Here is a 23085-nt window from a genome sequence, read left to right as displayed (position 1 = left end):
TATAGAGCTAGGCTAAATAAAGTAATTATATTATATTTAATTAAGAGATTAGAATTATAATATTACTTTAATAAAGTTGCTTTATTTATATTTATAAAATAAGTAATAAATCGAGATATCTTCTTAAAAATTAAATAAATAAAGAATACTCAAATATATATATATAAATATATTTAGAAATACTAAAATATAATAAAAATTAAAGACCTTTATTTATAAATAGTATTAATTATAGAATTACTTTTAAGAGAAAGTATATTAAAAAAGTAATTAAAATATTTCGAATATTTCGAATATTTATAAATATTTATAATTAGCTTAAATAGATTAGATTACTAGCTGGTATTCTAACCTAATCTATTTATTTGACACACTGTTAGTAGATGAGTAATGCAAAAATTTCATAGAAATGAGGAGCGAAACGTTACGCGTTAACGTCTATCAACTCAAGCCGGTTAGAGTCAAGAATTGACTTCCGAGAGGCACATACTTTCCGCGTTAATTACAGGGCAGAGGCGACAAAAAATGATTAATTAGTTATACCGCACCCACCACGTAACCTTATATCAAAGCCAATTATGTGTTTCGCTTCCCAGTCAGGATTTCATTGTCTCTAGCTATTCTACGACCAAGGTTCTATGAAATTGTCATTGTTATTATATATTTTCCCAGGGTACTCTATACTTTGTTTAGAAGGTTAGCAAGCTGAGGCAGGAACTATCCTTCTGTTTCGGAAACTTGGTTTTCAAACAATATCTTGGCTCGTGACAGGCATCAAAATCACTCTAATTGATGTACTCCTCCTTTGGGCCGCTGTTTACTCGTTCAGAGTCGGTATTCGGATCTCATTTCTTTACTAACTTAACAAAGTTTTGAAGTCATATCAATCATGTCCGAGCTGAAAGTAACAAGTGTTTTGTTTGGGTGGGGGACTTCGCTCTTCATTTACAGCTAAGCACTCGGGATTTAAAGTTTGCATCATGTGGGTAGAACTTAAACCTTGAAACACATCCTATGCTTTCTCCAACATCAAAACCGCAGCTTCTGTTCCCGTTAATTACACACATCTGAATCTATTCCTTTCTGAAGAAATTCGCTTACGAGGGTATTTGTCTTAGCCGTACAACTGGTTTGAAGAGCGTAATCCAGGAAAATTTAAGTTATTCTGGTAATTTTGAAGTATAAGGTCCCTGTCCTTCGTGAAACACGCGAGCTTGTCGGGTTCCAGTTCGTTCCAGGACGCAATACCAAACTCTATCTTCTCGAGGCTTCAAACCGCTCGCTGTTTCGTTTCAGTCGAGAATGGCCGTGCGTGCAACTATGAGCTTGCCATGAGATCATTTCATTGCTCTTCAGGCATTCGAGCTGTCCTGAATAAACCAACTGCCGAACTGGAATGAACTTCTGAGCCAATTATTATCCTTTGATTAAAGTTAGAGATGAAATATGAGTAAGATACCACCGGGCGTACCACAAATATGCTAATCATCTTGTTTCTTCGGATATTTGTTTCTCGCAATATGCAAACCGAGCGCGAAAGTTACGAGGTTCTTCGCACCTTCTTGTTTGTTACTCGTGCCAGCTCGAAAACATAAAGAACACAACTTTTTTCCTGTCTGGAGCTCAGCACTCCTATCGCCAGTTTCCTGCCATTGGTCGTATCAGCCAACGAAGCCTCTCTTCATCATCTCAAAATGCTTACTACAAGTTCAACAATTTTTCTCCACCTCATCACTCTTTCCACGATATGCACCGCAGTTCCCGTTGCCCCTCTTGATCCAACTCTCATGCTACGAGGCGCATGCTCGACCGCAGTCAAAAATCTAGTATCAGGCATCAACGACAACATTGCCGTCCAAAAGAATGAGCAATCTCAAACCACTATCATACAGAAAATCCTCTCCGCAAATACCACTGACGATGGCAATTTCCAAACCGCCAAATCCAAGCTTGTCACAATTGTAAACCAGGGAATCACGATCCGTCAAAACAATCAAAAGATTGCCCCATCGGGGAATGCTGCAATTGCAGGACTTGCCACAGTGAGACAACCTTTCTTCCTATATAAGAGCGCATCTTGCTGATACAAACAGGTTGCCACGGCACAGAAGGGAGAGCTAAAGCTGGCTCAAGGATTAACGGGAACGCCTGATATAGATAATCCGAATCTCTCAAATTTGCAGACAATGTTCTCAGGTGGAATCAAACAAAATCAGCAGAATGCTAAGGATGTGGGTTTTCAATTCTATTTCATTGTACTTTGCTAATGCTTGAATCAAAGGCAGCAAATGGATGTACCACGAACTGAGTGTGCTGTATCTTGTGAATCTAACATGTCTGAAACTAGAATTGTTAAGAGTAGATGATTCTGACAAATATTAAATACAATGGGATTTGATATTCTCCAAAGTCTCTCCCACAAAGGAATCGTGCTTTCACGAAATTGAGGCACATTACGTGCTTCCATCCCTTACGACTGACTAAATGTGTATTTCTTTGAACTTTGAGATTATAACCACTATTTCCCTGCTCATATACAACCCTACTTTGAACATGCCAAAAATTTTCTACTCTCGTGAGACCTTCATCCTTCTCCTCTCAAGTCCCGCTATCTCCTCATCGGCTGTGTTAGTATTGCATAGCTCCAACAACGAAGAGGGACGTGAGGAAATCTGCACAGACAAATCTAGGTTCCCGATTAAAATTGAGTGATTGAGGAGGTTGTTTAAAAATCAAGAGAATATTCTGCTTTAGTCGAAAGTGAAATTGGATTTCTGGCAATTCATTTGGAATTATTTGGAGTTTAAGTTGGAATACATGCAGAGCTTAATAATTTAATGTGCGCCCTCTCGGCGCCCGGCAACAGTATTCTGCCCAGGCTTTGAAAATTGATCTATAAGTATCACTTTCAAAATTGGCCGTGTCGTCAAGTCTACCCCCTCGCAAACCCCGCCGCCTCAATATCCCGGAACTTCTCGTACATCGCAGTCGCAAGATGGCACCACAACTACCAAAACATATCAAGAGCGGTTGTGGGTAAGTGCTAAGTGACGCGGTCTGTTTCTAACAGGGTTGGTCTGGCCTTTCTGATATTCACACTTGAAAACTCAATTCTTGTAAGGTTTGGCTTCTCGCATTTAGCCTGAAGTCCCCTTCGGGAAATTTGCTTCCACAGTTGTATAGCTACGAGAGGTAGACATTTCTCATTCAATAAAACAAAAGAACATAAATAGATCAGCGAGCTCGCTACGAAGATCATGAGCTGGTTGAATGAGGTAGCCGCCAGCCCAGGTGGCCTGCAGGGCGGCCTCTGCGAATCGTAGATCGCACAAAGGCGCAAAGTTTTTGAACATCGTCTATTTTTAGTGGGGTGAGGTACACCAAAATCTCACAATTTTAAAAATTGCGCATCGCAACGCGACCACATCCAAATACTTTAAACTAAGCTCTAGGCAAAAGAAAAGAAGCTCAAGTATCTTTCCTTAGTGTTTAGTGGCTTGAAGATTGTAGGAAGTTTTATAAGGATTTTTCAAAGACGAGGGGATGAAATTTATGGACATCGCTTAGCGAAATAGACGGTTTTAAAAACTGTGTGTCTTGTATCAACAGCAGCAGTCGCCTCAGCCACCCAAGGCGACATTACACTAGGGTACGGAGTATCTCGCGACCTATTCCAATAACCTATAAAACAGAGTCTCACAACAAACAGGTTGATTCAACAATCTGCGAGAGAGAGTCATCCGAGACCTCCCGCATTTCGATGTCTCAAGAAGTGAGCAAGTGCACGTGATGGAATAGTCACGTGCGACAGAAGCGGTTTAATCCACTGGTCTCGGTGATCTAATGCCCCGCGCTTGGAAATGAGGCCTCCACGGACGGATCTGCTTCGACAGCCTCACGCATAACACAGCTCCAATTGGCGGGCAAGTATGGAGGCCGCATTGCGGCCTCACAAAGGGAATGGTTTATCTCTTGAACGTTCTTTCCCTTTCTCTCTCTTTTTCTTCTTGTCCTCCCAAAGAATCTCAACCGCGTCCATCAATCGCAGCACTGCCCTTCCGGGCAGTCGCTTGGCAAGTTGTCAAGAGGCCAGCAACCTCTGTTCAAGTCGCAGGACCCGCCGTTACGGCGGCGGGAAGCCTGCGTGACCAGGCTCAATCGGTCAAGACGTCAGTTGCCTGTACTTCTTGCACAACAACATCGACCATCGTGGCATTGAGATCCACGGCAACCAATCCGACCACCACAATGAATTAGTACAACCTCCTCTGTATCCCTGTGTCGATCCTGCTTTAAGCGACCAAGCTCGATCTGATACTTCAACCTGGCAATTTGCCAACGCAGACGGAGATTCTGATTCATTAAACCCTACCCCACACTCCTTCGATTTCGAACTTTCTCTCAGCTCCCAACCTCCCTCACCCGAGTTATCCGAAAACCTAACTCAGGCAACAATCGATCCCAGACTTCTGGACCTCTCGAATACACTCGGCACTGGCTTTGGTGACGGCCAGCAGCAACCGCCGCGCGCGAGTACTCGTCCACCACCTACCTCCTCACCCCCGCAAGACTATTTTCGGCAAGTGCCTTTGCATAATTCGTATCCTCGGCAGCCACAGACGACGACACGTCTGCAGCTCAGAACTCCTATGCTCTTCTCTCAGAGCCAACATCGTCTTTAAGCACTGTAACTTCAAGTCCTGCCGTGCTCAATAATCTGCTTCCAGAACTCGCTGCGCCGTCCCCGGATGGTACTCCTTCTAGCGGAAATTCTGTCTGCATCCGAAGCAATGCAAGGCGCATTCGACCGAGGAGGCACCAGTGCCAATGGCCCGGCTGCCAGCACGTCTGCGCCCTCAGGAAGGACCTCGGGAGACACCAGATCACGCATGTTAAGCCCGATAAAGCCAACCACCACTGGTGTCCAAATCCTCAATGCAATAAAAGCTTCCCACGAAAAGATAATTGCCGACGACATGCCAAGCACTGCAGAAAGACACAAGGAGCACAACAGCAACAGCAGTAATGCACTACCTCTGTTGGATTACACTTTGGGCTGTTTGAGGGATTTCTACCTGCCTGGCCTGGCGTTACTTAAACACGACATCTACAGCGAGTTAAGCTGTGGGGATTCGAGCTCGATATTGTCGCCATTCTTCTATACTTGTAGCCTTTTTGACGATATAGAGCGTGTCAACGTGCTGCGAAGGGGTCTGAACGATGTAGAACAGACTCTTCAAGGTTTCCAGCTTCTCAAAATTCGCATCAACGAGGCTGATTATTCCACCCCGCTCGCCTACACAGTCAAGCTAATGGGCGAATGGGTTGGCGAAGAGTACGCGAGCGCGTGTATACTTAAGTATATCTTTGATAAATGTATCCCTCGTTTCAGATTCTATCATCGATTCCTCGTCAAATTCGAAAGGATGCTCTTCAGGCCAGGATACGCCAAGAACGTCGGCTTTCGTCGGACACCTCCCAAAATATCTTGCACCCTCCCTTTTTTCACTCACAACGAGGCACCTACCCACGACCAATTGTTCAATACCACTTGGGTGCGTGTTCTCCCATACCTGGATTACCCGTGTCGGCGGCTCCTGGACCATCACGTACGGGAGCTGCCTTGCGCGAACTACCCGCCTGCAACCTTCAGCAAAAGCTAGATAGATGCCCGTGATCGGACTCCGATGCCGAGTCTTACCAAGTCCTCGGTACGGCCGCTCTCGAGGGTTGGACTTGTCGGTTAGTTGCAGGTGGTACGTACATACTTGTTGGAAAGATGTTTTGTCGACTCACCTTGAGGTGCTGGGGTTCTTGGTGGGATAAGCAGGCGGTGTTTTGACACGGAGTGTCACTATGGCTATATTTAACATTTACTCAGAAGCGAATTTGATTTTTCTGGGCGATTGGAATTCCATCCCCAGATGCGAGATTTGAAGCTTCCCTTTTTTCCTGTGATAAAACATCTTGCCCATCCTTTGTGAATGACCCAAGTTCTCTGGTTGAAATGATATGCAGATCCATTGTATACGAGCTACCTGGTACTTTCATGACGATACCCTTTGACTTCCAACGCGACTCTACTTGCAGTAAAACCAGGCACCCACAGGGACCGGTCACGCACAGGGGATACCAATCAACATAGGGAGACTAATCACCGAGACAAGACCAGTCCACCAAATGCAGCCAGTCACACGGGGAGACTAGTCGCCCAGATGGACAATTAAAGATCGCGAGGTAAAACCAGGTAAGGTGGACGTCAGTTGTATAGGCAAAAGCCTCAGGAAGACAGTGCTGGAGTAGGTGATCCAAAAGGGGCTTGCGCCAAAATCGTTAACTGTGTCTCCCATTTCAGGGACGCGTCAAATCCACCCCATAGTCTCCTTTCACTCTTGTGCAGACCCTTTGAACCCTTTCCGCTTTTAACAACCTCTCCCCTGGGCCAAAATAATTAACTAGCAGTCTGCAAATTAAAACCAAACCGCAACTGTCCTAAACTCACCCGGGCTATTAGTTCTAATGCTGAGGATAATTTGCCCGAGTACTTCCTTATTGTTGCAGTAAATGCGGTTGTATTGTAATATAATAAGGATATGGAAGGAAGAGAGGTGTGGCGCGGATGGCCAGAGCTAAATACAGTGGGTGTGGTCACGTGAGTTAAACACACGTGACTAGCCTGCAGTTGCCATGCAACACTTATAGCAAACAACTATATTATTAATCGATTTTCTTTTGAGAGTCTCCTAGTAAGACTCCTATTATATTATATAGCACATTCCCGTAATAATAATTTCAATTAGGGTCTCTAATAACTACTTTTAAAAGAAGAAAGAAATTCAACGCTAGTTAGTATATACTTTATTATTCCCTCGCCTGGCGAGATATTACTAGCCATAGAGTGTGGCACCTTCTGGGATTTTATTGGGTGCCACAGCTGTGGCTGATATGCTAGTAATGTCTCACCGGACGAGAGGATAACTGCACATAGCTTTGCTCTACTTTTTCTGGGCGCGATCAGGGGGACAAAATTGACTGAGTTATCTCCTCGCCTGGTGAGACATTGCCAGCGCTAGCGGCCGCATAGATGCGAGTAGTCTGATTGGAGGAGCTGTTCTCTTCTAACCGAACAAGGGGTATTCGCGTGCAGCCACTAGCGTGGCAATTTCACCCACCGCGAGGGGAAAGTTCTCTATGATTGGCTTAATCTCAGTGCCCTCACGCCGTTGGTACCTTGGCACCTGCAGCTGGTCGGAATGACAACCCAAAATGTAAAATTCGCACACCTGACTCTTTTGCTCCGCCTCGGATCTAGACGCGCACCATCTCTCGTTCTCATTCATGGGGTGCACATTTCATCCGACCCATAACATGAGGTGATAAGAGGAGCCCTTGCACTCAAGGACTGCGGCCAACTCGGGCTGTGAAGTTCAGTGAGAGTGCTGGGAAAAGGGGCCGAGCACGGGTCCACATCACGCCATAGAAGATGCCTGCGCTGAAAGCTCGGCGCGGATTCCGAGCTCAACCCTTCCGCTATTTTGTCATCGGATTCGGATTGGTGTTTTTGACCTGCTATTACCTGGTCCATGAGCCGGCATCATCAGTCCGCACTCGCTCCAAGGACGCTGCAAGAAACTCTACCCTCGGAGTGAGTCCCCGCAGCCGCTTATCTCGGCGCTTCATTCGTGAAGTTCTCATGACTAAATAAGTTCGACAGTTTCAAAAGATTCTGGTTCTCTCCAAATCACCAAGTTGGAGAACAAGAGGACTGAAAGCTGCAGCCGCTTACACTGGCCTCGATGTCGAGATCCCGGTCCAATCCCTCCCGACTCCCGAGTTCATCCAGGTCTTCCGTGATCTCGGACCAGCCGAAGGAAAACACCCTGGACTGGGACAAGCTTACAATTGGCTTGCCCATCTGGATCTGGTAAAATACGCCATCGCGCTGGACCTCGAGACTGTCCTTATCCTCGAGGACGACGCGGATTGGGATGTCAGTATCAAGCACCAGATGCAGCTCATTTCATCCGCGGTACGAGAGTTTACTTTTGTGGATGAGGAAGATGAGACGCCGTACGGGAAATCATGGGACATTCTTTGGATAGGACATTCGGGCGAACCTACAGACAACAACACGAGACGGATTGAGTTCAAGGACCCGTCGGCTCCCCTGGAAGCTGAGTATACAGGATGGGCCAAGAAATACTTCCACCGTTTCACCCCTGGCACTCGCGTTATGCAGAGAAGTGTCAATCCGGTCGGGACTATTGGGTATGCGCTGACGAAGCGAGGAGCGAAGAAGGTTGCGATATGGGCGGGGAAGGGAGAAGACGAAGCTTATGATATTCATTTAATGCATGGGTGTAGAAGCAAAGACCTTAGTTGCCTCGTGGTCACTCCGGAGTTGATGCATCACTATGTTCCGCCGAGGGACTTCGGGTATGTCAGTGAGGTGGCGGGGGTTAATGGCGCTGGTAGCAGAGCAGAGGAAGACGATTTTGAGAAGTTGATGGGGAGCACGCCCAATGTCTTGCACAGCACAAGATGTCGAGTACTGTTTGGGAGTACTTGTTTGAGGAAGTAACGACATCTGAGATGAGGAATTCGAATGTACTAGTTTGGGCTCATTGGCTTCAGGACCTACATTTCTATGTGCTTCCAATTCGCCTCAAAGACAGGAAGAAAGGTGAGTAACAAGAACTGACATGAGATGACAGGCTCTTTGATATAGACTTTGAGGAAACTCTGATACATAAGCTATTCTTCTCAATCTCCTCGTCCGGGCTGGGAGAATGACAAATCGTCATGTGATCCGCAGGCCAAAGGTGATTCGGGGCTCACTGTCAGCCCCGCACATATTCACTCCCTCCGATGTTCTATTCCACTGGAAGGTTGATTACCCGCATCAACGACACCCCGACAACCCGAAGTCGGAACGGTGGCAATCTACCATCGGTTTCAGAACAATCTGTCAGCAATCAACCAGACATGGAGGTACAATACGACTCCCAGATACACGCCATAGGCCAGAAAGCTCAAGAACGTAACCTCGACGTGAGTCTTCAACTCCAATGTTCATTCAGTATCCTGGACATTGAATACTGACCTCTTTAGCTTCAAGAAGTCAGTGACTACTACCACACATGCCACGCAGCCGCCCAACGATCCTGCTCCCATCCAGAAGTGCCGCCAATCTACCATCAATTCTTGGCTGAACGTGAGACTTGGACGTACTACTGTAAGTGACCCAAGAACTACTGGGACATTGAGGTCAGCTGATTCCGCTTCAGTCGAAGAAGAGTTCCCTGGCAAAGACCCTCTCTACGACTGCTTTGTCGCTGCTTTGAGTCAAAGCGAAACGAATCATACTCGGCGCATCGAGCAGCTGGAGGTCGCGCTTCAGCGGGCGGATTTGATCATACACAGCAAGGATGACCTTCTTAGTATCAAGGAAGAGACCCTGTTGGCTAACAAGGCTCTGATGTCTGGCAAGGATGATATCATCAAGGTATGAGCATCGACGGAACAGACCCTTTGCCACCGCTGACTATTTTGTAGATCAGGGAGAGCGAGATCCGGACAGAAATTGGGTTGGTCAAGGCACACGAGAATACAATCGCTTGGCAGAACAGGGACATTCAGGAGCGCAACACCACTATCAAGCAACTCAAGAAGAACCTTCAGGAGCTAAACCACACAGGCACTCCTCGGGATGTTCAAAAGCTCCAGAACACCTTAGAAAACCGAACCAAAGAGATCAAAAACACACAAAACACGATTCGCAAGAGGAATGATGCGATCAAGTCCCTTACGGCCAGGCTTCAAAAGTACGAAGCCAGTGCCAGCAACAAACAGGGCAGGAACAAGGTCAAGAAGGAGGTCAAGAGAGAAAATAATACTCACATCAAGCATGAGTCAATGGAATACTAGATCTGTGGCGCGTCGAATGGGAAGTTTATTATTCGGATACAGATGGAATGATGGAGCAATGGGACAGTGCTGTTCTAGGACACTTGGGACATTGGCTCGGATGATGAGCAAATGATGCCAGGCCCATTTTATTTTCCTGTCTACGCTCCGTAACTCCAATGAACCTGTTTCTTCATGTACAATCTAGACCGAATTGCACGAGCCACCTAGAAACTAGTTCTCTTCTCAATAAGTTGCAAGTTGTTTTGCAGCCTTCCCGCTTTTACTCCTCTCCTTTATTCTCCTTCGTCTTTACCCCTAGGTCCCCATCGCCCACCGAAGCGTTGGTACTTCCAGCTTCCTCGGGGATCTCTGATTCTTCGGCACAACCCGTTTCTTCGGTGCCTTCACAGCCAGGTGGGGATTCGATGCAATGGGCCATAAATCCATCATCTGACTCTCCTCCTCCTGAAAGGACCACTTCATCTCTGCCGAAAACGTCAACCCGCCACCGCCCTTCTTTGGATCAGCCCTCAATTCCCTCTCAAACCTAGCACAGTCCTACTTCAAAGCCAACCCCGCGACCAAATCACCATCTGCATGCACACGCAGGAAGATATCTCGTCAACCTGAAGATGAATTTTTTCCAGACCGCCAATCTCGAAACATTGTCTAAATAAGAATATGTCTCGTGGTGGAGGAAAATTGTGTATCTTAATTTTGCCTCAAATACCCTTCGTAGTTAGCAAGAGAAAGGTGGGAAGGAAGAGAAGGCTTACTTGATCTTGCACACCTCCTCAAGCCTAAAAGTGTACGAGACCAACAAGTCCTGATTCAACCGATGGACCCAGTCGTGGCAGAAATGATCCATGTCAAAGTTGATGTAAACATGCCGGTAAGAGAGGTTGTACTTCTTCAGAGTATTTTTGGTGACTTTGGTGTAGTGCTTCCCGGCTACTAATCTAGACTCGTGGCAGACGTAGAAGATAGCTAGGATAGCTAGATATATTTGTAATGGGTCCCGAGAGTGTTGTTCCCGGCTGATCATGGCGGTGTCCGGGAAGATGGTTTCTCAGATGGGTTGCTGGGAGGAGATGTCGACGAGGGGTATAGTACGTGGTTTGCAGACTACAGTCTGTAGTTCCAGATATGGGGGAAGGAAGTGAGCGAGCCTCGTATGCGGCCCGTTCTTTAAATACAATTGCAGACATTTCAATTCGCTTGGAAATTAACCAGGACCAAATGTATTAGGAAATTCATATTTTGTTGTTTCTTCTAGGACCATGTCTACCCTCCAACCTCTATACAGACTCTAGTTTCTCTCTCCCCTAAACTCCTTCTGTTATTCAGCAACTCTAGCACCCTTATTCGGTCCAAAACCTTCTATTTCCTCATCTTCATTCTCAACCTCCCTCTTTGCTCCTTTTCCCTTGCCCCTCTTTCCCTGAGGTCCTTTGGCCTCTCCCCCCTCTCCCGAATTCTCCACTATATCTTCACCCCTATTCTCCCCGACGGGCTCAAGAGCCTCGCCGACAACCTTTTGAAGCTTCTTCAATTGGGTCTCAACCTTCAACAGTTTGAAAAGTCGGTTGTTCATAGCATCCATCTCCTCTCCGCACTTTAACAGAGCGTCCTTCCGCTGCTCGCTGATATTCTTCAAGCGCCTGACATCTGCGCCCAATTGCTTGTTCTCCGCCTTTACTTGTTTGTTCTCGGATTGTAGGGCTCGGATAATTTCGTCTTTTGTGCGAATATTGGGGATGAGTTCGAAAAGGTTGAGGCGGTTGAGCTGGTCGATGGGATCAAGAGCCATACTTTGGTCTCCATGGGCCAAGATTGACACACGGGCAGTGTGGGTCTCTTGGATTGGGTTAGGGTGCATAGCACCCACATTGACGTCTGTAGGAGAGAGGGCGGTCGGAGTTACCAGGGCGTCGAATGGAGATGGCATGGCGAGCGAGGATATTAAGTTAGCTCGGTTAAGGTGGAAAGGGTAGAAGGGCAGAGATTCTGAGCTTCTAGAAGGAATAAGAACGTTCTAGCACAAGAGAATTCAAGAATCTACGCCGAAGGATTTGACAACGTAATTTGTTCTCTTGTGTCTGTGTTGTTTTTATGAATTTCCAGTCAATTATAGTAAATCGAGACTAAATTTATTTATTTACCCTAAACATAACTGATTTGGCCCTTCTCATACACATAAAGCTCGTTGTATACCTCGGGTTCTCCTTCCTGTGAGTCTAATTAGGCACCTCCGTCGTACAATGAACTCTTTAGCTCCCACCCACTATTCCAACAGAGACCCCAGTTCCTTGACCCTATGCCTCAACTTTCCATTCTCTTCAGCAGTTCCAGCATCACCCTCTATTACTTCTTCCGTCTGGTTGATAATAGCTGCGTCCTGCGCCCATGCAGATCCAGAATTGTTAAAACCAAGTGCGAATTCCGCTATAGAAATAGCAGTTTCGCTCATCTTGCTATATATTTTGAGTCTCGCTAGAGTTTCGATCTCAGAAGTGAGTAGCTTAGCACCACGCTCAACTTTGGTCAACCCTTCGAATTGATGTAAAATGGGATCGAAAACGCAGTATCCTGTACTAGAATTGACCATTGGAGCGTCAGTAGAGCTTTCAGCAACATTTTGGATGTGTTTACTATCCAGGAATCGACTTACGCAACACACTGCAACTCCACAACACTGCCATGTAGTTCTGTGCATCTTCACTAGTACCTCAGAGTTGCATGATTGCCGTTTCGTAACAACATTGTAAACTTCGTCGAATTGTTTCGCAGTGATGCAGTTTGCTGCAGCCCGTTCCTTCAGCGTGGAAAATCGGGAGTTTTGAGCAAATCATGACGCTGTAAATGGAAGAGTTGCTCATTAAAATGGACCTTGACGATGCCTTGGAACTCTGACTTGGTGGCGGCTGAAGGCGTTCAAAAGTACAAGTTGAAGCCTAACACAACTCTCGTCACACTTTATGCAAGAGCTCCAGCATCAGCGAAAATCTGAATGATTCTAGCTGTATATCTCTACTTGAAACCGTTTCAGAGCTTTAGAATACTTTGTTCCAGACAAGACTGCCAAGTTCCCGCTTATCGAGGCTGGATCAACAAAAAAAGGGGGGAAAGTAAACAAAGACAGAAACTGCATGGAATAAGAGAGAATCAAATCTATAATAATGAGCACAGGCTTGGTAATCGTGGACTTGAGAAACGTAATGGAATGGGAGTTTGCTTTTGAAGATCGAAGTGTGTGGCGCCAAGGTGTTCCAGAACTCGCCAGCGATCTAATTTAAGCTACCGAGGGCAAAACTCTGACCTTGTCCACCCAGGGCCAGATATAAATATCTAAGTGCAAATTTGTATCACAAAATGCTACATGTCATGGGGGGAGGGTGGGCTGCATTGACATCGGAAAAATTGAACAATGAGAAAATTTCTGACTTAGGATTGCCCGGCAGGATGCTGGACAGTGGGAAGAGGTATGAGACTCCAGGAGCTAGATTGTGCTGTACCTGAAAGATAAGTACATCAAATTCACCACCCTATTTTCAAGCAGATTTATCGCGAGGCCAGCAGCGCAATCTCCTATCTATCACGTGGTATGCCCGACTATCGGTCGATATTACGGAGAACGGAGCCTTGAAATTCTACCCCTGACGTGACCGCAAATTACAACTTAGCCAGCTTATGGCTTGATTTCATCCCACCACAAGGCAACTTATTCGCTGCTCTTATCTTCTGTTATTGAGACATGGACAGATTCTCCGCCACTTTGAGAGGCTACTTCACCAGGGCGAAGGTTGCTTCTCCCGAGGACACTCCACCCCAAGAGAGCAGTATTTATCTTCCTGTCCGTTCGATCTGACCACTAAATGACAAATCAATACTAGAGGAAGAACTTGTCGTGCCGGCTAGACAATGTAGCGACCACCAGGCGAATAGTGCGGAGAGTATGTCTTCTTCAACGATGGATTCTCCGGAGGATGCCAACATCGATACTGTCATGGCCAATGAACAAAATCTTGGTAACGCAAGCCACGACGTTGTCGAAGAAGAAACAGACAGATTGTCGTCAAAAGCATCAAATTCTAAGAGCGCACTCGACATCTCGCTTGACATCAATGGATACGAACACCCCTCAACTGACAAGGACAATGCCCCCCCAGAAATCAGCTACTCCCCCGCACTTGACCGGAACATTGCCCTCCCTGACACCAACCTTTGCCTCGAATCCGATAAGAACCATGATCCCCCTGCCGAAGACCCATTAGTCACTGAGCCAGTACCCGATCCCAAGCAGTCCGTCGAAGAACCTCCATACCCGATCTCTGCCTACACGCGAGTCCTCACTCTCAAAGAAGAATACGAATTATACGGCTCTTCTGCTGACGATGAATTCTTCTCCAAGCGCGGAAATCCAAATGATGCTCGACCAATAATCCGCCATCTACTGTGCTGCGATAACTGCGATCGGATTGGCCATCGATGGATGCATTGCCCGGATCGTTGCACGGCTTGTGGGGAGTTTCACAGGGGATACTTGTTTTGTGGTTCAAGGGCGAGCAACCGGAAGAATGATGGCGAAATATGGAGGGAGGAAGAGCTTGAGGGAATGGAAAGGAGAAGTTACTGAATTAAGGCTGCCGTATGGATGGTGGGATGGGTACCTCTTTTAGTCGAGGAGCCAATTGCACCGCTTTGCCCGACGATGAACAGTGGTTGAGTGGTCTACAATGCTTGGCGGACCTTGGAGACGCTTGTCAAAGATATCCGGTCATTTTGTAAAGCATCGCAAAGAAAAAAGTTGTCCAGTAGCCTATTAAACCAAGGGAAGTTCCTGCACTGTCCTTTAAAATCTTACTGGAAGTTCATTTCCATTCAACACCTCTATGGAGGTACCTGGCCGTGTTTTACAGGCACCTCGGCATCACTGATTCTTAGCCGCGTATATTTATCTCTTACCATGCCAGTGCTTCTCTCCCTTTCGCCATTAATAAATACCGTGATATAATACAGATTTAGGGTTAGCGTCTGAAACGATGAGTTGCAAGTATCCATGGCAGGAAAAAACTGTGATCGCTTGGAAAAATAATAATCTTTAGATGTTTCCGAGACAAAATTTTGGAGGTCAAATTGATATCCTCGAAGAAGCATCCATCTATGCTGGATACAGTCTCCCTTTTCTTAGTCCAAATAATAAGAACAGTGCCACTACCTTTTGCACTCTTCCTTGGCCTAATAACCAGAAGATCGATTTGTCCCTTGAGACCTCGCTATCCATTGTATCTCCTAAGATATGGATGTATTCTTAGGCTCCCACTTGACCTGTCTTGCCAACCAGATTCTTCTTTAAACGAACATACGGCTTCACGACCACACAATCAATCGTCCTATGTCCATCCCCGTTACATCTGCCACACCCTGAAGTGCAATTCATAAACCAATGTCCCTTCTTCCCACAATTATAGCAAATCTTGCTTTCCTCTTCCTCATCCACAACCTTCTCAACCGCAACAGACGTCAAACTTGGATATTTCTTGCCACCAGAGGTAGTTGAAGATGGTTTAGCCACTCGGGGTCGAGGTATTTCTGGTGAGGGTGTTGTACATGTGGCCTTCAGGTTAGAGTACCAACTAGCTGCCGAGATTGGAACCACACGTGCATCAGAGCGGGCTGGAGATGAGGCGCGGGAAGAGGGAGGAGACCAATGGTCGTTGCGTGGTCTTGGAGCATGGGTCTGAGTATATTCTCTGAACTCTCGGCGCTTGGTTGCTGGAGAAGAGGAGGGAAGGTGGTCGCCACATCGCTTTCGGGTTGGGAGGACAATCACGTTTGGGAGGTTTTTGTGGCCGGACAAGCGTTTCTTCGATTCTGTAGGGGTTGAGACATGTTCAGATCGCTGTTTGGCTTTTTGGTTAGGGCGAGAGGGAGATTGGCTCCTGGAGTGGCGGCCCTTCTGTTTGATGGGCTTCTGGGGCGTTTGCTGCTTTGATTTGGCGACGGCCATGGCTTTGGGTTCGGTGGGAGTCGACGCTGGGAGAGGAGAAGGGGGTGCTAGAAGAGGGGGAGGCGTTGAATCTGCAGGGAATCGCGCCAGAGTGCTGCTATCGTCCGGAGTGGCGACACTTGGGGTGGTCGTCGTTTCTATCTCAGAGGTGGTGTCTAGAGGTTTGATTGCGTCCTTCAATTGCGTCAGTAAACAGTATTTTACAGGCCGAGGTACGTGTCTTACGTTTTCACTCATATCGGAAACCATTCTCGAAGAGACCTTGAGACCGAGGAGCAAGTAGAATTGGCGAGCGTGAAGATGGAGCGAAAAGCAGTGCTTTTCAGAGGTTCGTTTGCAGTTACAATAATATGAGAGGAGCGAATCTGGTCCAGATTCACCGTCGCGTATACAATGATAAAACCTTGACTCCTCGACAATGCTTCGAGATTGCTCTCGATGCTTAGCAGAACTGCAATTCAGACTTCTTGAACGCTCGCCAATTTCGAATGGTCGGGTCCTCCGATGGAATCTCCTTAGCCCGTTGCGGAATGTGGAATGCAAACAGAGGAATCAGCCCACGTGGCCTTGGAAGAGAACGGAGCAGAGTGACTATGCAGGTGAACTAATTCGCGTTTCTCTTATGCACGTGGTTAACATGCCAATTTACGCAATTTACAATATTTGTCGAGTGTCAACTCGCCCCCTTTTCACGCTCTGACACGTGACAAGTCACGTGTGAACAAAGTCGCCTCCGTTCCGTGGACTTATGTCAATACCTTTTCAACATTCGACATTCGATTAGGTCAGTACTTAATATTCAGGTACTAGCCGGAACTCGAAAATTGCATGAGTGAAGTACTTTGCATTGCGCTTTGTTCAAATGTGTACAGGTTCTGTTTGCTTCCCTGGGGTCTCTAATATTTTCTCTTTCTTTCAACAGAAACCTAATTCTGTTGTAATAAACAGTACCGACAAAGAAAGCCGCAGCTTTTGGACCATCTTTAGTTGGTACCAGCGAGAGCAATATCAACGATGTAGCCGCCGTTTCCCCACGCTGGGCCTTGTCCTTTTGGTTCCAATTAGCAAGATATTCGGGTGGGAGGTCTGGGTTCACAAACCAGAAACCAGACCAAAGTTGGTGCAGCGGTCCATGATCTGTCCTCCTCCTCGTGCAACATCTTGACTGCGAGAAGGAGAAATAGCATGTTAGTCAAGTGTGCTAAGCAGATGGAACGAGTGGAGAAGAGGGCGGCTCGTCTTACCAGGAAGAAAGCTGGTTTGGTTGAATTTGATGGGCAATAATTCTCGCACTTGCCGACGCTACGGAGAGATTGCGAGTCAGCCCATGTCCGATCGTATGACCTCGGAGATATACTCGAGACACAGCTTGAGACGAGAATTTGGCTTCTTCAGAGAATGCTTACTGCACAGCAGAGCTTGATGCAAGTTATTGTCAAAATTCATATTACACGTCTCGCTCCCCAACATGGCGAGATAGTTGATACATGCAACAGCATCGGTAGCTTGGCATTTCTGCCCGTCGCAATTGAGGTTGAAACGCGGTACTAATGGGGCACTTTCCTCTCGGGAAGTGATGTCTGAGAGAATGGTATGGTAGTCCAGTTCATAGAGGTCCGCGGATGTGAGGTTCAGAGAGGCGAGAGAGGGGAGACCGGGGCCGGGGATTACTTTGGGGTAGGATTTTGGAGCTGCCAGGATGCCTGTTGCTAAAACCAATGCAATTAACAAGGAGGTGGATTGTCCGGTCATTTTGACAGTAGTAAGTGAAGGTCAGATGCTTTTTTTATGTGAAAAGTACAGAAGAGTCCCATTTCAAGCGAACGAAAGCTCAGTCTTATAGTTTTGGAATTCTGTTCCTCATCCTTGAATGATTCTACGAGATCATGGCAGATCATGCCGACCGATTTGTTCTGTTCCATGTCTGTTCTAGGTACACAGATACAGAATGAACTTTTTGGGAACTAGATCTGCGGTTGCGTTCACATAGCTGAATGCGGTTTCCACAAAGCAAAATAGAGTTCGATGTGTCGATTAGCCGCAGTTGTATTCGATCTCCGCACGGAATGACTACTCCGGGGTTGAAAGTAGCCCAATTGCAAAGAATTAGATATTGATTCCTGACAAGATAGGGGCTTTTCTCGGCCTTACATCATTTAGATTGATTGAACTTCCTACATTCCCTGCAGGAGGGGCAGAAGAGCTTCCGCCGGGCCCGGCACAGCCTCATTTCTAGCTTAAAAATATTAAAGTTTATTCGAATTTGAATATCTCGTGTTGAATCAGACACCTTTTGAAAACTCCAAATCTGTACTGGAAGATGAGAACGTAAAGTTTGAGGCTGTCCAGGCTCGTGTTCGGAATAACCGGTTTAGGCTAAGGTGTAGGTAGCTTGCTTCGTCGAACTAAATATAAATGTTTAGCCTGCACCACAGAATCGTACGATACTGCACAGTAAGCTCTATTAATATCAGGAAAGCTTTGGCCTAGAATCCTGTCGTGGATGTTAGTTTTGCGAAAGTGATGGAAGCGGAAACTTTCAAAGAGGAGACTAATTTCGTCCACTTCCAAATTTGGTCTTCTGGAATCATATGTAGCATTATTCCAAGGGAAAGAAGACAACTTTTCTTTCATATGCACAGGTACGTTTAGTTTAATAGTCTCTGCCTGTGCCTCAGGAAGTCGAAAAGTAACAATAGTGTAGGTCACGTGCAAAGCATCTCTCCGCCAGAATTTCTTTATGAGAATGTACCAGCACAACCCTACAATTACTCTGTATGCACAAAAAGATTTTGACCGAAGACTGCTTTTATATATTCGAAAGAGGAGAAATCGCGGGTCTCTAGTGACGGAATTGAATGGTCTTGAATTCCCAGTAAGGAGTTGTGACCCACACATGCAGACGACGACTTCAGCTTCCATTCACGCTCACTTCTTCTACATTGCCAATCATTGTCGAGTTGACAATTCTTCGAAGATCTTCCGGTGTGGTGCTTGGATATTTGTAGCTTTGGATATGGTACAGTACTTGAATTAGAGCTTATGCCCTCACCACGCCATGGAGGAGAAGGATACCCGTCTCAGTGTGCGAATGCCCCCGCTTGAACACTTAACCGGACGAAATGCTACATGACGTTCTAAAAGCTGAGAGGAAATGATTTATGCGGGACGTAGAAAGAGAATATAAAAATCAAGAAGTCTAGATGCACACTATAAACATATTGCACTTAAGTTTGGGCCAGACGGGAGGAAACAGCAGGGAAATATCTTGGGCTGTAGTCACTTATGTGCAATATCATTGATTGAATTACTAACTATTAGCTAAGGATGCTCTTCTTTTTTAACTCCATAATGCACTCAACTTCTATGTAGGGCCACAAGAGACCACCCTCCAGACATCGTCTGGGATACAAGGACACGGCCCTACACAGAACCTTATCACTCCTATGCTAGGGTATACTCCTGTCCCCGTATAAGGATCGAAATGCGTCGTCGTACCAACTTAACGTGAATGAAGCCGTATGCTGGATTATTGGTAGGGTCTGAGAGTTGCGGCTCAGTAGCAAGATCACAGTCTACATTGTCAAAATCCTCCCAGGGGTCCAACGATACGACTTCGGGACCACCATCTAATGCGAGGCAAGAACAGTTTATGTAATGGCAAGAGATTGGAAAGGTTTATACGACAGATGTAGACAGTGCCGTCCGCCTCGACGTCCTGTATCCAAAGTTGTTCATCTCTGGTTTGAAACTTGCCTCCCACGCTCAATGACTGTCCATCGGAAGATTAGATAGTTGCGCTGCAAGAGCAATACTTGTCGAGGCAAGGAGCATGAGAATTGACTTCATCTTGATGGTTACTCTGAACTTCAGTAATTAGTTTAATAACTGCAGTGATAGATGTTTGGAAGAAGTTTCTTGATGGTGGCGATGACACATCAACCTGCAGCTGAGGGAGCAAGCTGCCTTTATGTATGCAGGTTGAGTAAGCTTACAAACACCAACATTGTGGGCCTAAGCAGCTGCAAAGTTCATCTTCCGTACGTAATTCGCGGCATAAATTGGCGGGGATACGGGTCATTTCCAATGAAACCCCACTTCAGCACCTTTCTCAGGATGCCCATCTCACTATAAAGCCCCGTAATCGTAGGCTATTGCCCAGAATAGCACGCTCTAATCCTAGACAAGAGGTGCCACGCCTTTGAGAGCTTGTCCCCTATAGTTACAGGAGATTACTCGCTAATAAGCCCCTACCGTAGTTACACTTTCCTTCGTATAGCGTCCAAGTGCTATAGTTGCTTAGCCAGCAGCACCAACAACTCTGAGGATCGCCCATGACCCTACGAATATCTCAAAGTGGGTTTAGAGGGCACGCCGCCTGTAAATATAGCCTTATGCGGAACGGCCCCTATCACCACACGCTATAATACGGGCGGCCGAGGCCGAATGCCCTGTATTCCCATCATTTTATGCCGTGATCCTCGTAGTTATGTATAGCCATTCCCCCGGATTGTCGAGGTTTTCCGTAGAATATTATTTAAAGATAAAACAGTTCTTGGGGATGAACAAGTGCACGCCGCTTGGGCAATTTATAGGAAAGTGATCGATTTATTGATGGAAAATCGATATATTGGAGTTTGACAATCTGTAGAATGACTAGATACAGGAGAGTGAAGAGTAAAAAAGGAGAGGAGGGAATCTAAAGTACAGTTCTTATATACCCACTAGTGGGTGGCGATTTCCTCCAGTATATTATAAATCAGATGACTCATATATATTGGTGAGCGTTCCCTGAGCTTCCATAGTGAGCTATTCCATAGGCTTCCATAGTAAACCATTATAAATGAGAGTGGCGAAGCTAATATTAGTAGCTGAACCTGGCACTGGAAGGACTAGTAAGCTAGTACCAATTCAACACAATTAGAATAATCAAGTTCCGAGAATCTTTTCACTATCTTCCGGCCTTACAACGCCCCCGGATAGCAAGGCGCGGCTCTAACTCGCAAATTTCGAGAATGATGAGGATTCTTCCAAAGGACCAGCAGAATGGAAGCGAATATGGCATTGATCACTGAATTGCAAATAATATTTATCCATTGACATCAATATGGATGGTGGAGGGGATCTGTGGCGCTATTGTTTGACGTCTGCCCTTTATCCTGTATTTGAAGCAGTTGACTTGAAAACTAGGAAGGAAAAATACCGCACCGCTGGTTCAAGCGCTGCTTCTTCTTACTAAATTAGATAAAATTGAATGGGGTGCTGCTGCAACATTGGCACCGAGCCCGGCTAATGTTTAACTTCTGCTTGAAGGGTGAGATCCCCACAACTTTGAATGAGAAGGGAATGGCGTCACTTTCCCTATTTAGCTGCGAGCTCAAATTTGGGTACGGAAAGCTTAAAAAGGCCGTCTTCCCCCAAGTTCGTTGGTGTTCGTGGTGTGGGTTGCTTTCGCTCCGATTCGAGGCTTCTCCTTGGCTGGTAAGGATCCTGGAAGAAGGAAGCGGCACAGGAGGCAATGGCTATTAATCCGCATGAAAATTGATTTGAAGACTGGAGAAGTATCTCGAATAGATGGTCGTGATGGGTACGAGCAAGGTGGCAGGTAGTGGGAGCAGGGTTGTGTGCTGCTGTAATCTTACTCCGAATGAGAGAGATGACTGAAATATGTTAAATTCCCTGATCGTGAAATAAATTTAAGCCTTTACAGTACGTGAAATTGATTTCCACTGTGAAAAATACACACATGTTTAGTGATTGAAGAAATTCTTGAGTGCCCGAAGACGCCCACAGGAACAGCTTTCTACAAAGTACATGCATGGTCTTGCTCATGTTCTCCAAAGTTTTAATAAGAAACTTGGTGCGTTTCAGATAGCTCAAGATTAACCGAAATTGCTCTCGCCATATATTAAGCATACACTAGCTTTTCGACCTATTCCAAAACTAGGCTTTCAACCATGAGCAAGATTTCGACTTTGGCGCTAGTGGAGCTCTCAAGATGATGTGCTTAAAGTATTTTGGTGGTTGCCAAAGCCAGCTCGAGCACGCCCAAGGCTTGGAACGCTTCCGTAGTTCTTCTGCAGTAATAATTTGTTTGTTAAAGTGTTGGTTATTATTAGAAGTGCTGGCCTGTGAGGGCTGAGTTCGTGTCGTGGTCATGGTGGCAGGAGCAGCCATGGCATGGTTGAACAGGGTCTAGAGAATATGGCGTACGGAACCACCCATTCTTTCTAAGTCACGAGCTACGTGTCGATTCAACAAACGACTCGTGAAAGCCTAATGTCGTTTTGGGCATTCAGCTCCAAGCCCGGCGCTTAGAGGAGCTTGGCGCGAGAGAATCGGGAAAGCTGGCGTATCTGAAGGATGGAACCTGGCTACCATCTACCCCTTCGCCCGCTGCAAAATCTTCTCCCAAAGAGCTTTCACACTGGCAAAGGGTAATTTATCAGGAGGTTTGATCTTCTCGGACGAAACCGTTTCCCCAGTTACGGTTGGTATTTAGGGTCAGAAGCGGTTAGGGTTGCCCCTGCTACTAATCTTAGGGAACAAACTTTGTACTCAGCGCGGGAAATATTCGACAATCATTGAGCATGAGCTCGACGGAGTTACTCCGCTTCGTGTGTTTCTACCACACTAGACGATAGGGTACGGTTTGACATCGTTAGCGATTGTGGCAATTCCCGATTAAGAGCTTTTGCGCTGCAGTTTTGGCGTTTTTTAGAAACTCAATCAAATGTGGAGGCTGTGTCATCCGCCACATCGAAGACATCAACGCCTTATATTGGAAGTAGCCTCTTCTCGGACCAATTGTCTCAGCGAGGCTCACCGTTATTCCAATCACGAAGAATACAACCTATCCAGCGCTAACCGTGACAGTCTGCCAAGAGACGCTATCTCCGAGATTCCTTCAGCGCATTTCTCCGTCCGTGTCTGCGAGGCGAGGTCACCAAAGTGGCATTGCAAGTGACCGATTGTTAGACATGAAATCCTCCGACCTTTTCCTCCCCAATTCCATTCATGCAGGTTTATTTGCGTAGAGGAGCAGTGAGAATCTTGTCCGACGAAAGATCTTTTATTTCGACCTCATGATCAAGAAAACGCCGATGGGCTGCATAGCTGGTTATGGCAGATAGTCTATAAGAACCCGTCACCTAGAGCAATAGTTG

At 46.2% G+C, this 23085-nt stretch overlaps 8 protein-coding genes across 8 annotated transcripts; 4 read left to right on the top strand and 4 right to left on the bottom strand.

Annotated features, from left to right (window-relative positions):
* Positions 1-1787: 1787 nt before the first annotated feature.
* On the top strand, positions 1788-2267 carry K444DRAFT_532054 (uncharacterized protein; the record flags this gene model as incomplete). The annotated part of the gene is made up of 2 exons (XM_024875051.1): positions 1788-2042; positions 2094-2267. The coding sequence occupies 2 exons, from the start codon at positions 1788-1790 to the stop codon at positions 2265-2267; spliced, it is 429 nt and encodes a 142-aa protein (XP_024735358.1).
* Positions 2268-4693: 2426 nt separating this feature from the next.
* Positions 4694-6143, bottom strand: K444DRAFT_631048 (uncharacterized protein; the record flags this gene model as incomplete). Its single annotated transcript, XM_024883294.1, has 6 exons — positions 4694-4986; positions 5165-5296; positions 5574-5640; positions 5702-5735; positions 5797-5860; positions 6125-6143. 6 exons carry the CDS (start codon positions 6141-6143, stop codon positions 4694-4696), a joined length of 609 nt encoding a protein of 202 aa, XP_024735357.1.
* A 1340-nt stretch (positions 6144-7483) lies between these two features.
* K444DRAFT_644005 (glycosyltransferase family 25 protein) lies at positions 7484-8581 on the top strand (the record flags this gene model as incomplete). Its single annotated transcript, XM_024884910.1, has 2 exons — positions 7484-7645; positions 7715-8581. The coding sequence occupies 2 exons, from the start codon at positions 7484-7486 to the stop codon at positions 8579-8581; spliced, it is 1029 nt and encodes a 342-aa protein (XP_024735356.1).
* Positions 8582-8725: 144 nt separating this feature from the next.
* On the top strand, positions 8726-10013 carry K444DRAFT_432659 (uncharacterized protein). The gene is made up of 4 exons (XM_024872784.1): positions 8726-9051; positions 9112-9235; positions 9288-9505; positions 9556-10013. Exons 1-4 carry the CDS (start codon positions 8869-8871, stop codon positions 9925-9927), a joined length of 897 nt encoding a protein of 298 aa, XP_024735355.1. The 5' UTR covers positions 8726-8868; the 3' UTR covers positions 9928-10013.
* A 211-nt stretch (positions 10014-10224) lies between these two features.
* K444DRAFT_631046 (uncharacterized protein) lies at positions 10225-10954 on the bottom strand (the record flags this gene model as incomplete). The annotated part of the gene is made up of 2 exons (XM_024883293.1): positions 10225-10456; positions 10686-10954. The coding sequence occupies 2 exons, from the start codon at positions 10952-10954 to the stop codon at positions 10225-10227; spliced, it is 501 nt and encodes a 166-aa protein (XP_024735354.1).
* Positions 10955-11248: 294 nt separating this feature from the next.
* On the bottom strand, positions 11249-11857 carry K444DRAFT_631045 (uncharacterized protein; the record flags this gene model as incomplete). Its single annotated transcript, XM_024883292.1, has 1 exon — positions 11249-11857. The coding sequence occupies one exon, from the start codon at positions 11855-11857 to the stop codon at positions 11249-11251; it is 609 nt and encodes a 202-aa protein (XP_024735353.1).
* A 1424-nt stretch (positions 11858-13281) lies between these two features.
* K444DRAFT_631043 (uncharacterized protein) lies at positions 13282-14545 on the top strand (the record flags this gene model as incomplete). Its single annotated transcript, XM_024883291.1, has 3 exons — positions 13282-13391; positions 13672-13748; positions 13803-14545. 3 exons carry the CDS (start codon positions 13282-13284, stop codon positions 14543-14545), a joined length of 930 nt encoding a protein of 309 aa, XP_024735352.1.
* Positions 14546-16902: 2357 nt separating this feature from the next.
* K444DRAFT_725705 (uncharacterized protein) lies at positions 16903-17671 on the bottom strand (the record flags this gene model as incomplete). Its single annotated transcript, XM_024888653.1, has 4 exons — positions 16903-16967; positions 17020-17084; positions 17164-17221; positions 17326-17671. The coding sequence occupies 4 exons, from the start codon at positions 17669-17671 to the stop codon at positions 16903-16905; spliced, it is 534 nt and encodes a 177-aa protein (XP_024735351.1).
* Between the last annotated feature and the right edge of the window lie 5414 nt (positions 17672-23085).

The sequence above is a fragment of the Hyaloscypha bicolor genome (genome assembly GCF_002865645.1).
Source record: "Hyaloscypha bicolor E unplaced genomic scaffold K444scaffold_92, whole genome shotgun sequence".
Taxonomy (NCBI): Eukaryota; Fungi; Ascomycota; class Leotiomycetes; order Helotiales; family Hyaloscyphaceae; genus Hyaloscypha; species Hyaloscypha bicolor.
The sequence above is the reverse complement of the archived record's forward strand: the minus strand, read 5'-3'. Positions and strand labels throughout refer to the sequence as shown.

Coding starts and splice junctions, on each gene's coding strand:
- K444DRAFT_432659 (XM_024872784.1), top strand. CDS start 8,869: ATGTTCTATTCCACTGGAAGGTTGATTACCCGCATCAACGACACCCCG. Junction 9,052..9,111: donor CTCAAGAACGTAACCTCGAC/GTGAGTCTTCAA, acceptor TGACCTCTTTAG/CTTCAAGAAGTCAGTGACTA. Junction 9,236..9,287: donor TGAGACTTGGACGTACTACT/GTAAGTGACCCA, acceptor ATTCCGCTTCAG/TCGAAGAAGAGTTCCCTGGC.